The 14,388-nt window shown below is 35.0% G+C and overlaps 1 protein-coding gene across 11 annotated transcripts in view; it reads left to right on the forward strand.

Annotated features, from left to right (window-relative positions):
- The window catches only part of HDAC4 (histone deacetylase 4), a 371,906-nt gene that overhangs the window by 302,573 nt on the left and 54,945 nt on the right, over positions 1 to 14,388 (forward strand). For 2 of the 11 annotated variants that reach the window (XM_085944862.1, XM_085944863.1), the window contains exon 2: positions 4,300 to 4,358. The exons of the other annotated variants lie outside the window; for them this stretch is intronic. In XM_085944862.1, the coding sequence (XP_085800988.1) occupies positions 4,331 to 4,358 (28 nt within the window). In that variant the 5' untranslated portion in view covers positions 4,300 to 4,330. The remainder of the gene's footprint in view (positions 1 to 4,299; positions 4,359 to 14,388) is intronic. 11 annotated transcript variants of the gene reach the window in all.

A 14,388-nucleotide genomic window follows, 5' to 3' on the forward strand; every position in this document is an offset into this window, starting at 1 on the left:
CCATGGGGGAAATCAGGTTCCGTTTTCCAATCCGAACGTCAAAATTTCCCACGATACGGCAACACCGCATGGGCGCCTGTCATCAGATGTGCGTTCCCGCGCTTCGGAAACGCGCGCCGTTCTAAATTTAAACCGCGATTGTTCGGCCGCCATGTTGTTTATTTCCGTTGGCGCGGGAAACACCGTCCGCCTCCGCCAAATGTCAAGTGTTTTGTCTCTGGCAGGAACGAGAATAGACACCGCACCGCTCCACTCGAATTGAGTTTTTATTGAGTCATTCCGGCGATGGGCTGTAATGACCGACGCGGATTTCGAAAATAATGGAATTGAAAAAAAATCGGTGGTCCCTTGTTGTTCCGTCAAAAGTCACTGGCACCATCAAATTCCAGAAATATTTCAAGCGTCAAGAATTGGCACTGAGTTGGGAATTCGTCTGAAATAACTTTTTTTTTAAATATAGAAATATCTTAATCTTATAAATACCTATGTATGTAGGCTGTTTGATATTATCAAACTCTATGTATTTTAATATATGGAAGAAAAATACATAGAATCAAATCATTGTTAGTGTCCAAAACATATTATTTTTCAATTCTGCGAATAATCCGTGACTCAGTCTTACCAACAGAAACATAATATTATTATATCTAAATAGGGAACAGATATTGACACGATACAATATACCCACTGACTAAAATTATCTATGTAGATCAATTATTATCAATGCTTGCTATACCTTTACCTACGAAACCTGTCAGTACAAGCAGGAGAGAGACACATTGAAATGTGGCACTGGAGACAGGTGTTGAGAATCTCGTGAACGGTCAAAACGGGTTCATCATTAGCGAGATAGAAATTCGGGAGGATTACAACCTGAAACAACTTGTGGTGGAGTCATAATAGCAGTCAGTGACTGACAGTAATTTATTGTAATATACCAACTCTCTATATATCGGTGGCGAAGGGTGGAGGTAGGCTATTAAAATCCGCCATAAATAGTGCACACTAAACTTTGTCAGTCATACGTAGGTATTTGTTTTCATTGAAATAAGACTACAATTTACAGATGGTATTGGTTAGTTTTTAAAATTCAATTAAACACTGCGAAAGCCAAGCCATAATAGATGATAGTCAAAAAATACTTGCCTGTCTATAAAATATATATCATAATGCAATTAAATCATATATAACTTTGAATATTTTATAGACAGAATAATATTTGTTACCTATCTATTATAGTTTGTTTTAGGCAGGGCTTAATGAATTTAAAAAAATGAAACAACAATATGTGTAATATGTATTCTTAATCCAACTAAAACAAATAAGTATGAATGAAATAGTGTGCACAATTTTGTCGTATCGCCCAAAATATACCAAAACTATTATGTTTTGGATTAGGCAGGGTTTAATTGATTTTTAAAAACTAACCAACTACATCTGTAAATTGTAGTCTTTTTCAATAAAAACAAATAGGTATGACAACAAAGTTTAACGTGCACTATTTATGGCGGATGTCAACAGCCTACCTCCACACTTCGCTACTGATATACCACCTGCCCAGTACTGCCCTCTATAGGTATAGAATAGTGTATAGGAGAAAATGTGTTGTGTTCTAGATTGGGGCCATTTTTTTCAATCAAATAACAAAATTATGAGACGATAATTTTATCGATGAATAATGCACGAATTTAGATCTCTTGGACAGATTGGATGCATTATTACGTCGATGACAGTAGGCAGGTATTCACCTACATTACGTATCGACTACGGCATAACAACAATCAACATTTTTTATTTCAATTCGATAAGAACAAAGAGTGACATAATTGAGTTTTTCTTGGAATTTAAAATTTTCTTTGTTGCCATAATATTTAATGATACGCAAATTAAAAGCTATTTTTAAACTTCACCTCACGCCGTCATTTTATATAACTGACAGCGTCGAAGGTGATCAACTTGTTCTGTGATGCAGAAAAATTTAATAAAAATAATCATCCACGCTTCGCAACAATAATGAGTATATGTAGGTACCTATCCACTTTGTTATATTATTATTAGTAACCGACTAACATATTCATTAAATAATCAAATGCCGAGATTGATCTAGGGCCACTCGAGGCAATATGGCGAAATAGGTTACTGTTATTGGCTTAGATGTAAATTGTACGTACAACATTTCACCGTGGCACAGTTCGCCGTGAGCTTTTTTATCGGAAAGAGATGACCGTATACTATACGGTCTCTAATTTTATTAGATTCAATATGAACATTAATTCAATTTTCATCGCTGATTTTGGCAAAATTCATGAATTCCACAATAAAAACCTAACCTAACCTAAGAAATAATCCAGTATATCGTCTATTTTCAAAATTTATTTGCTGTGTGGGCTTCCTGTAAAGTGTAAACCAACAAGAACCGTGTTTTATTTAGACATGAATTTTTTGTCAGTACTATACGACCCAAAGAGGTTGGACAGTCTTTAATATACGGCCATATATTTCCGATACAACATTTCACGGTGAAGTGTGATTCGGCGAACTACATACGTACAAGTTTCCGGACACGGCTGTTGTAGCGCGGTTTGACCAGGCTACTATCATTAGTTCAAAATAAGTAGGTAGTTAACGATTTTATCTTATAAAATTATCTATTTGAGATTAATTTAATTGAGAATTGTATGAACAGGTATTTAACATACGTAAGTTGCCAGTATGAGATTTGTAACAAAAGTCCGTCCTATTGACTCGACGCACCATAGTATCAAATTAATAAAATTCACAATTGACGTCTTTTATTGTACCTGCTGCCTGGTCCTGATCAATAGATTTTACACAAATCATCATAAATATCGATCCCATGATATACATCACAATTTATTATTACTTCTTACAACAAAACTTGTGGGAATATGCCTACTCTATAAACTCTCACAATAAATCTTAACTATAATCGGTATTTATTCTAAAAAGTATCCCTTATTTATTTATTGAAAAACATCCCTTGCGATTTTGACAATATAACATAAATTACTGTCAGTTATTGACTGACATTGTATCATATTAAATGATTATATTGATTCACGTCTTATACCTAGTAATAATAATATTTCATAACAGTACCTACTCTAATGAATAACCATGTCTGCAAGTGATGCGAAATAATAATCATGGAAAACCAATTTTCGCGCATTAAAAATCCACATTGTACCTACACCAAAATGCAATTTCAACGAGATCTTACAATAAGAAGAAATTGGTGTTGCCTTCGCTATTAACTTTCAGAGTGATAAATTAAGTTATTCTTTATTTTCGGCAATACATATTATTAAACAGACAAATACGTAAAAAATCTAACTTTGTCATACACGTCATAATCTTCTTAGAATTAGAGCATTTCCTCGAAACCTACTCTCAAACAGTGGTGGTTTTAGGTGCGTAGGACAGGTTTGGAGGCACCCCTGTAAAAAATTTGCCTATGCGATAAACTGCCATTACACAATATTTATTATTTTACAATGGACAAGACGATATAGATACTGTAATAAATAGTTCTGTTTTCAGGATTTTTTATGTTTCGGTTATTTTTTAAACAAAGATGTCGATACTTTCTAATGTCTGCTTCGTGCGCCACTTCTAATCCAAAGTTGTAATGTTTGTATCTTCATTCGCCGCCCCTATGCGACGCATGACCTGCCTACTCTCACGCGACGTAACTTTTGTAACCATCGACAACTATGTGCCCGTGATGATCTATTCGCTAACCACTAGCATTTCATCGGATTTGCGCACATCGTAGTGTGCAAAGCAAGTGCCGTTTGGGCCTCCTGCGCCGTGCGCGCATCGGGCTGCTTCTTACAGTGTGCTCCGCCACCTACAAATCGTGCTTTGTTTCTTTGTATATTTGTTATTTTTTGTCACCGTGCCGTGCCTATCTTTCATTAATTGCTAATGTTTCAGCACTGGTAGCAAAAAGAATCAATTAAAATAATTGACACCTTTGACGTATTGGCAAGTAATTGTTGAAAATAGTGATTCATACGCCTGAATCCACTCTATGCCGGTTGTGTTATGTAAACAAACTCGCCATACGTATCTCCGTGAATCTATGACAGCTTGTCAGAGATAGACGTCGTTATTGACCCGCTCGGTGTACATACTGTTAAAATGTGGATTGCTATACTATGTCACCCAAGCAATTGGTGTTGCGTTGTCATGGTGTTTGCAGGCGGTAATTGAATTACTTATCGTACTTGGTACAGTTAATAATGATTGTTAATGAATATTTTTTTGTTGTTACAGGTAAGCTGGCTAGAACTACCACGACGATACGATGATGATGAGCTGGCGGCGAAAAATTGGTGAACATCTTTCCTTACATCTATGAATATAATATTAATTTTCAAATACGTCTTATTTATCGATGTGACCAATATTATTCTACTATATTCTGGCCGGGGCACGTTAGCTGTAAATTTCGCTCGTAGTGCGAGTTGCATATTATTCGATTGCAATAAGGTAAACTGTTTGTAGAGACTGATGATTGTTTTGAAATGGTAATAAATTAATTAATTTGAACAATCGAACATCTTTATTTTTCGGCGCATTGCATTGGATGATAATCACTAACTAGCACTACCATCGTAACTCGCAGTTCAGTGCCCCGGTCTGTCTATAATCGTCCTGTTTATGAACTAGTAGAGAACCTTTCAAATTATGTACCTACCAAAGTGTTGCCAAGATCACTTATATTTATTATGACGTGTCCTTCAATTTTATCCCGCGTTCTGTGTAGTGACGATATAGTAGTCAAAATACTACCGCCGTATTAAGGCTCACCCCAACCCTGTTGGTCAGGGTGCGCAGTAGTACAATTCAATCGAGAAAGTAGTCTACGCGCAAGTGGAGCCGCGCTTTTGTAATATAACTACACTATAAAGTAGTAACTTACCGCTAGGTACATTTAGAAGATATAACTATTTTTTTGGTATACCTACTAATAGAAAACTTGGAGGATTTCAGTAACTTATTTGTAAATAAATCACCTGTGGTATTTCATTGTACATATTTATTAATTCAAACGGCGTATATTGTGGCCGCGAAACGTCATGAAGATGGGTTTATCGTTTGAAACAGCCTTCAACATAAATAACTAATAAAATTCGTATTCAATACTGAATATAGGTACATAAGATTTTAGTAATGTTAGATTCTTTATAAAGGCTATACCTCAGTTGAGGTATGTTCTAAAAAGATCGTGGCTAGGCGATGCGCGGATTGCGGGTCGCGGGTGAAAATGACGCATGCCGACCGAAATATAATTTGTCATATAAATCCAACATGCGTACATTTAATGTTCTGTTTATTATTCTATTAGTAACAATAATAATATATTCATTGAAATGTTTTCTTTTTAAAGTAAATGGGTAACGTTTTTAGTCATCTTTACACGATTTAAGAATTTATACCCCCGTCGCCATCACGAAACAAAATGACGTATTGACACCTCGACGTTCGCTCTTAGACTGCCAGCGACCCAGCGAGTCCAAAATTTCGTCGCGCCTATAGTTGAAAATTATTTGCCGTTTCACTGAAGTATCGCCTTAAGTATAGAAGAAACACACTTTAGAAAAACCTCAGAAACAAACACGTTAGAATCAATTCTAGAAAATAAAATTGAACCCAGTAGGAAGTGGAAGCCCACTCAGCTCAACCCTTTTTCTAGGTTTTTTTCTTATGTATTTTTTTGAGGTTTTTCAAATTTGTATTTTCTCTAAATAATTTAAATATCGGAGATTTAACAGAATAACTTTATTTAAAAAAAAAAAAAAAACTAATCAAATTTATAAGTATACGATTCTGATTGTGTAACAATGTGATATTTAAAATCGTGTACCTGTCCACATATTTTTTTTATACTTATTACAATTTTTGCCAAATATAAAAAAAAACTTTTGACTAAAATATGTGATTGTTGGCATTTGTGGCAATGTTTCTGTATGCCTGTCATTAACACCTGCCGACAGACGAGTGAATGAATGAATTTATTATTAGAAATAGCGTTTAAAATCTAATATTGCCTCTAACCTGTGTACAAATAATATTACATGAAAATCTGTATATATTATTATGACTACGAGCCGTGGGTAAACGCATCAGTTTCTTACTATGGGATTTATTTTTCATATTCATTTTCATAATTTTCATAACATTTTACATAATAAGGATAAATGAGACGGGGTGGGGTGTTATCGTTTGAGAATATTTTTGTCCGTTTTTTAATCAAAATTATAGGTATAACCAACAGGTTAACTAACCAACTATGCTCTCTTAAAATATGATTACAAACGCGCAGTAGTAGTCAGTTGTTGGTTCTAAACTGGTAAAAAGGCAACACCAGAGTTGAATAGGTACTATCTATTTTTTATATAAATAGTCTGGTATTTACGCGCGCTATTTTCAGCCGCCGATGGAAAGGGAATTTATTTTTCCCAGATGATTACGCCCAACTCCCGAACTGAATAAAAAATGGTGCTCCAGACAGTTTTAGTTTCAAATATAAACTTTCACAGGGTGTGACGTGTAACAAACGGCAGGGTGTTTTTTTTTTTTTGCTAACGTTAATCTGATTTAACTCTTATTTACGCGTATGTAAATAAATATAAAATATACATTCTGCCGAATCTATTGAATTTGCATAGGCAATGTACAGGACGTTTTCGCCATTTTTTTTTGAACTGCGTTATGGGAATATTACACTACAATTCGGCCGGCTTGTAGATTCACACAAGCCATGACCGATCGTCAATCTTATATATATATATATATATATATATATATATATATATTAATAGTAATTATTACGGAAGCTCAAGGAAGTGGGCCCAGGCCGTCATGCAGAAAAAAAATCATGTCCCAAATCATAAACCGCCAAAATACATTTAGTTGTTTCATGGTTTTTTTTTACACTCAGTTAGTAAAAAAATGCATTTTGGGAGATGTTCATAATTCTGTTCTGATGAGGCGTTCATATACCAATTATTAGATCGTCTTAAAGCATGCTATGATTGGCCCATGACATGCGTTATCTTTTAAGAAACTTAGTCGCTACACCAAACAGTCTTCAATCGTATTTTGGTTACGTCGTTACGTGTCGTGTTTGAACAAAAGTTACTGATTGTATTTAATTACTAGTACTTACTACCTATATAATATTATTATCTCATCAAATAACGATTATTTTTTTAGATTTTGGGACCCGTGGTATGAAAAAGCTTGGGAAGCATTGGTTTAGATCTGTGATCGCCAAACGTTCGCTCGCGTAGGTTATATTTATAAATTTGCCTCTCAAATTTTATTATTGAACTCAGAAATGAAATATTTCTCGAACTAAGTTTCAATGAAATGCAATTGCAATTAATAAATGACTTGCAGATATGTTGCTATATTCATATAATTATATCGTGGATATGTGGAGTGATCTCCAGCTTGACGAATCTACCGACGTGATTGACACATCTCAGTTAACCATATTTGTAAGAAATCTTCACCGATTTTATTGTGACAGAGGAGTTTTTAAAAGTTATTCCACTGAAAGGCCACACTAGGGATGGAAATATTTATTTTTATATCCATACTTATTTCAAGATATTTTTCAATTATTATTTTGTTTATACTTACATAAATAGTTAAAGTACGCATGTTATGTTTTATTGAAATCCGATGTCCTAATTTATTTTAAGTAATATAATAATAATAATATTATGTAGGTATGGTACGATAAAAAAATTATAACGAATGAATATTATATAAGTTGCTCACCAGACAATTTTAATTTCTGAAAGTAGCTCATATCTTAATAATTGAGTTTGGGGACCTATTTTATGGGGATACATATTTTTTTGAGCTGTGTTACCTGCTTGCCTTGGAAATAGCAATGGTTCGGGCCTATCGTAATTTTTTTTCATAAATACGCCCACACCAATATCTAAATGAAAATTACGTTTAGATGAAAGTAAACGTTATTCAAAGATGTGACAAAGTGTGTCATAAAATGATGAGCAACGTTTAAGATAATGTCACATGGAACCTTGTTTGCCCGAGGTTGCGAAGACTCGATGCGGAACTGTGTTTGTTGTCCGAAAAACACGTGAATAACATAGAGAAATGTATTTTTGAATGTCTGAAATGGACCATGTATAAATTTATCTCACCTATGTAAATAACTTTTTTTTTAACAAGCAACTGTGTCGGGAATAAATAGATTCAAGATTTATATCTGTAATATTGAAGGAGATCGAAAGAGAGAGAAAAACATCGGATATCGTTTCAAAGGTGGAATCAAAGCGTTTCACTCTCTATGTTTTGTCTCGTCACAGGAAGTAGTCTTCGTGATGATACGTAAAGAGTACGTGAACCCATAGAACCCATAGCAAATATTTTTTTTGTAATTAATAAAATAAGTACGTACCTACCTACTGTCGACTGAGTGGGTACTTGGTTGAATTTGAATTAAAATTCTAATTTATTTAAGTTTTGTAGTACTATTCAGGTTTCACCCTTCGGCATGTTCTGGCACCACACATATCAGTGGCAAAGGGTGAATGTAGGCTGTGGAGATCCATCAAAAATAGTGTATACTTTGTCAGCTATTCTTATTTGTTCAATATTGAACTAAGAATTCAAATTTTAGATGATGGTGCTGGTTGGTTTTTAAAATTCAATTAAACCCTGCCTAAACCAAACCATCTCATACTTATCTGTTTTCATTAAATTAAGAGTAAAAATTTGAGATACTTGGTTGGTTTTTAAAATTCAATTAAACCCTGCCTAAACCAAACCATCTCATACTTATCTGTTTTCATTAAATTAAGAGTAAAAATTTGAGATACTTAGTGTAGGTTAGTTTTTTTTTTTTAATTCATGACACCCTGCCTAAACTAAACCATAATAGATATGAAATATTCTTCTACTTATAAAATATCTTCAATTGCGTATGATTTAAAGGATTTTTTCAAAGATATTTTATAGAAATATTTTTGTATCTATTATGGCTTGGTTATGCAGGGCTTAATTAAATTTTTAAAACTAACCAACACCATCTGAAATTTGTATTGTTAGTTCAATGACAACAAGTACCTAAGTATGTCTTGCAAAAATTGGTGTGCACTATTTTTGTCGGATCTCAGCAGGCTACCTCCACATTTCGTCACTAACATTTTAATATACTCAGTGAACTCACCAATTTCAAGTCCGTACTACCACAGAATACAGATAATTACTGTTTATATTGAACAGATTTAATTTAACAACATTTCTGTGAAATATATCTATGTATAACCAATAGAAAAATAATTTTGAAAAAAATATGACACCTAGTAGTATTGTTTAGTAGTGCACTGGCCACTATGATATAGGTATCTCATCTAATTGCTATGAATTTTAACTACTTGTTATTACAATACTCTCTGAAGCGTTTTCGAAATTGTGTTACTATTAATGCAATTATTGTTTTTTATGTTTATGAGCTTTATTGAGTGTTAGTATCGAATTTTTATATGTGGTGAATACCAAGATATACCTTAACACAACCAAGTGAACGTCGATTCTCTTGACAAGATTACACAATCAGATATTAAACGCCAGCTATTTTTAAATATAATATATACGTGAACGATTGCTAAAATCATCCATTTAATTATCAGATACGGGGAATAACGATATATTATACGCATGATACGGACACCGATCGAAATCTTGCGATACTCATCGGACGAATGATAAAACGAAAACATATTACCTAGGTACGTAATACTATAATTATCAATATATTGTGACACTTGAAGGTTTTGAATAACGCACGAATTTCTCCCGTAAGCAAAAATTCTGTTGACTGTCTAACACCTTCAATTCGATTTAGCGATAGTGCCCATAGAACGCGTCGAGCGGGCGAAGTCGGCGTATGAAGCGTTTATTCATAACCATAATCACACGTCTCTTGCCGCTCATTACCCTTCACCTATGTAATAAGCGGCCCAAGCAGCACAAAATAATTATTACTACAGCGTCTCTCATAACAAAGCAATAAAAATATTATATTATTTCGGGGCTTGTAATTAATATTTACGACGACATTATTCAACCAGCGAAATATAGGACATGCAATAAAATTAAACAATGAGATCTCTGTTATTAAATAATGACTTCTCGCCCGTCGATCGACGACGCCGTCCAGAGCGTTATTTTGCTCGCTGTGTTCAATGAATGGACTCCATTGTATTTTCTTTCATTCGTATCGCCGAGAAGCGGTGATTCGCGAAAAAACGATGATTCATGCGGCGGGCGCGTATAATGCGTCGTCAAATCCAGTGGGCGCTGGCGTATTTGATTACGTTGTATTTTCGTTGATTTACGCGCCACTTGTGAAATTTTGCGCGAGAGCCACACTTGCTGCGTTAAGTGGGTTTTACGCCTTATACACACCAGCGAGATCGTTAGATTGATTGACACCTCGGAACAAAAACTAGTGATTAGCACATATTTTTGAAGAAATTGTCAAAAAACAGAAACATGTGCGATAAAACAATAGTTTGTATAATATTATACGGCGTAGTGTAAAGTTGTGATCACGAAGAACCGTTGACCAAGTTGACTAAATCGATTTCAAAGATAAAATATGCGATGGTAAATAACTATATAACTAATAGGCCATCCATCACATGGCCTTGATTTTTTTCTAGCATACATATTTATTTATACATAGACACATGAACCGTTGTTAACTCTAAATACCTCAACTATCGACATACCAACTTTTGGCAGCAACCCCACGGATGATTTCAGACCTATATATCGCATACGGCGCGATTTCTCTTATTATTTTACTTAATGTTTCAAACCTTAAGGCGATGCTTCTGTGAAACGGCAAATAATTTTCAACTATAGGCGCTACGAAATTTTGTACTCGCTGGCAGTCTGAGAGCGAACGTTGAGGTGTGAATACATCAATTTGTTTCGTGATGGCGACGGGGGTATTAATTCTTAAATCGTGTAAAGATGACTAAAAACGTTACCCATTTACTTTAAGAAGAAAACATGTCAATGAATATATTATTATTGTTACTAATAGAACAGTTTAAAGTGCCCACCACCACCCGTCATATATGCACAACCGTGGATATGCACGGCCTCTTTCTATGACGCTTTAAACGTGTCTGAAAGAAGTGATTTTAAGTGCTCATTCCGTCCCGAGACGGAGCCGCACGGGACTGATGCTGCAACCATGCACCGTAGTGCTTAAAGAAGAAAGTTAAGAAAGAAAATTTTTTGTTTTTGGACTGGCTCTGCTGTCCGCTGACGTTAAGCGCTTTGTGTACCCGCATACTGAGTGTCACGAATTGAAATGGATGAGTCTACAGAAGATAGAACAATAAACAGAACATTAAATAGACGCATGTTGGATTTATATGACAAATTATATTTCGGTCCGCATGCGTCATTTGCACCCGCCACCCGCAATCCGCGCATCGCCTAGCCACGATCTTTTTAGACCATGCCTCAACTGAGGTATAGCCTTAATAAATAATGTTTCCCGTAATACAATATGTATACTGATTGTAATATTATGAAAGGTCTTAAAACATTAATGTGAAAGTTAAATGATCTACCTTCAGAATGTTGCCATTATAATCGTAGCGAACAACCTTCCAGCGAGTAAACACCGAAATAATTAATAGAGGCCGCTTCTCTATTTCCACGAAGGTTTTCGTCTCCATTGTTTTGAAATCTTTAGCTTTCCCCTCCCATCGGCCTCGCCCCCAACGCCCCAGCCCCCGCCCCCGTGGCGCTAAAAATAAATCAGCTGATCTATTTCGAGACAGGCGCGCTGTTTCGCGTCGTCATGGCAACCGCCCTCCCTGCCGGAGATCGGCGAAGGCCGTCGGGACCGGCCGAAGGTCGGACCCGAGGAAAATTCGTGTTGCGAGGGATGGTTTGGATGGCAGGGGATGGAAACCTCGGCTTGGGACGATTATAGAACGTGAAAATGCTATCTCCATAATATTATAATATAACTACGGCGATTTTATTATTCTTGATAGTAAGTAGCAAATAATAAAAGTTAGTTCATTTAAAAAAATAGTTTTTTCCTCACTACGTTGAATCGTATCAAATTATTTAAAAAAATATTGTTCTACGTTGACATTCTGTGGGCAGGCCATGCGTTGATTACGGGCGGCAAATTAAGAAATGAATACTATTATTACAACTTTTCAAAGTACCTAGTGCCGGTTTACATTGATCGGTCGATGCGGTGGCTTCGTTAGAAAGTAGCGACATATTATTTTAATTAACTATTTATTTTATTCACAAGATTTAAGAATGTACCATTCTTATTATTGAACATACATAATTCTGAAAACACTCATGAGAAAATATAGCCAATAGAAAAAATCTTTTTTCGAAAAAAGTAAGACACGGACAGGTATTAATAAAAAGCCAATAGTTAAAGTTTGTCGCAATGAAGCATGGCAGTCGTAGCATAGTGGTAATGCACAGGGCGCGAAACCCAAGAGACGCTGGTTCGATTCCAGCCGGGTGTCTTACTTTTTTTGAAAAAAGATTTCTTCTATTGGCTATATTTTCTCATGAGTGTTTTCAGAATTATGTATGACCGACATATTAGTTTAAAGAAATCGGGACCTCCAAACTTGTCAATGCCCCAGACCTCCACGTACCTAAAAGCATCGCTGTTTGAGAGTAGGTTTCCTAGAAATCCTCTAATCCTCCGTTGATAACGTATTTTTTTTCATGGTTTAAGATAGTAAAATAAGTAGAAGCACCTAACAATTTGAGATTAAAAATGAAAGGGGACGGCGTTCTAAATCTGCCTAAGGGCAGCATTTTGCCTAGGTACGTCACTGTTGGTATTAGTGTGTAGTACCGTAAGTGTGACTGACAAGTGCTCTATGATCCGCATAGACTAACTACTTTAAAAAATCACGAAATATATTATATGCTGCCACAGTGATTAAAAATATATTCAATCCAGTCGATTAGTATATCGAGGGTATACCGACAGAAAGCATTAAGTCGTTTAAACAAGTTCTGAGATAATCGCAAAAATGACTTAATTTTTTTTTCAAAGCGTTCTCCCGCGTAAAATTTTTTATGATTTAAAAATATTTCTTTCTACATTATAAAGCATACAAAACATAGGATTTTATGTCGATAAGTTGTAGGTATGTATATTAAAAAAAAAAACAATGTAATTGTAATGTGACTGCTGATATTATGTTTAACCCATCGGTGTACTTACCGGCACATCTTGAGCAGATTTACTTTTATAGCCGTTTACACACCGATGGCCCGATTTGTATCCTTTATTTACATAATATGATTATAAAGTTAAAATGTTGAATTTTAATTTTATAGCCAGGTGCGTGGTTAGCTTATAATAATATTATCCGAGAAAAATACAGGAACAATGGATTATTTATACATCAGGTCGTGTTATGGAATGAAACTGCCGAGTAAAGTGAACTAAGTAATATTTCTTAGTAAAAAAAAAGTAGAACTTGTAATATTAAGTCAGCATTAATATATACCTAGGTACCTAATTAGTGCTATTTTTTAACTCTGTAGAGAGATACTCACTGCATTATGTTTGTATTCTTTAATTTTATAAAGACTTTTTTTATTTTGTCATCAACACCCACGGTGGCCGCGCGGCTTAAGCGTTGGACTATAACGCCGTGGGTCTCAGGTTCGAATCCTGGGTCTGGCAAGTACACATATTGTTTTTCAATTTGTGTGTGAGTCAGGGTATGGACCTAATAGGTTGAGAAGTGGCTGACATCCATTTCTCGTAAAAACAAAATCTGTTAATACAAACCTCTACTCTGTGGAGGCCCATATGACCCTATTAGGATCGGACATGGTCGGGAAAAAAATTGTAAACATATTCAATTAATAATCCGTAATACTTCTTTCAGTGTATTAGCGGCATAATAATAAATGACGATGGCTCATGAAAATGCCTCGATTAAAATGTTGCCATTCATTTTGCGTTCAACCATTTTTTTAATCTAAATACCTGCCACATATTATCATTTTTTCGTATGAATACACCACTACGTACTTACTATTTTACTATTGGCCAATTTTATTATGCTTAAAAATAACATATTCAATATTATGTGGAAAACTCACTGTTATTTTAGTACTTATGTGTCTAATTCGAACGTACTGAACGATTTATGTTCGTCTCTTTTACTAAGCCATCCCAACTCATATCTAACTTCCAGGCAGAATGAGAACGTTAAACTGAAGCGAGACAGGATGACTGACAATGTTTAACAATGATTACTGATGGCATGTTCTTACATACACTAA

This window comes from Rhyacophila brunnea, unplaced genomic scaffold (genome assembly GCF_057557595.1).
Source record: "Rhyacophila brunnea isolate RB1 unplaced genomic scaffold, BYU_Rbru_1.0 scaffold_17, whole genome shotgun sequence".
NCBI lineage: Eukaryota > Metazoa > Arthropoda > Insecta > Trichoptera > Rhyacophilidae > Rhyacophila > Rhyacophila brunnea.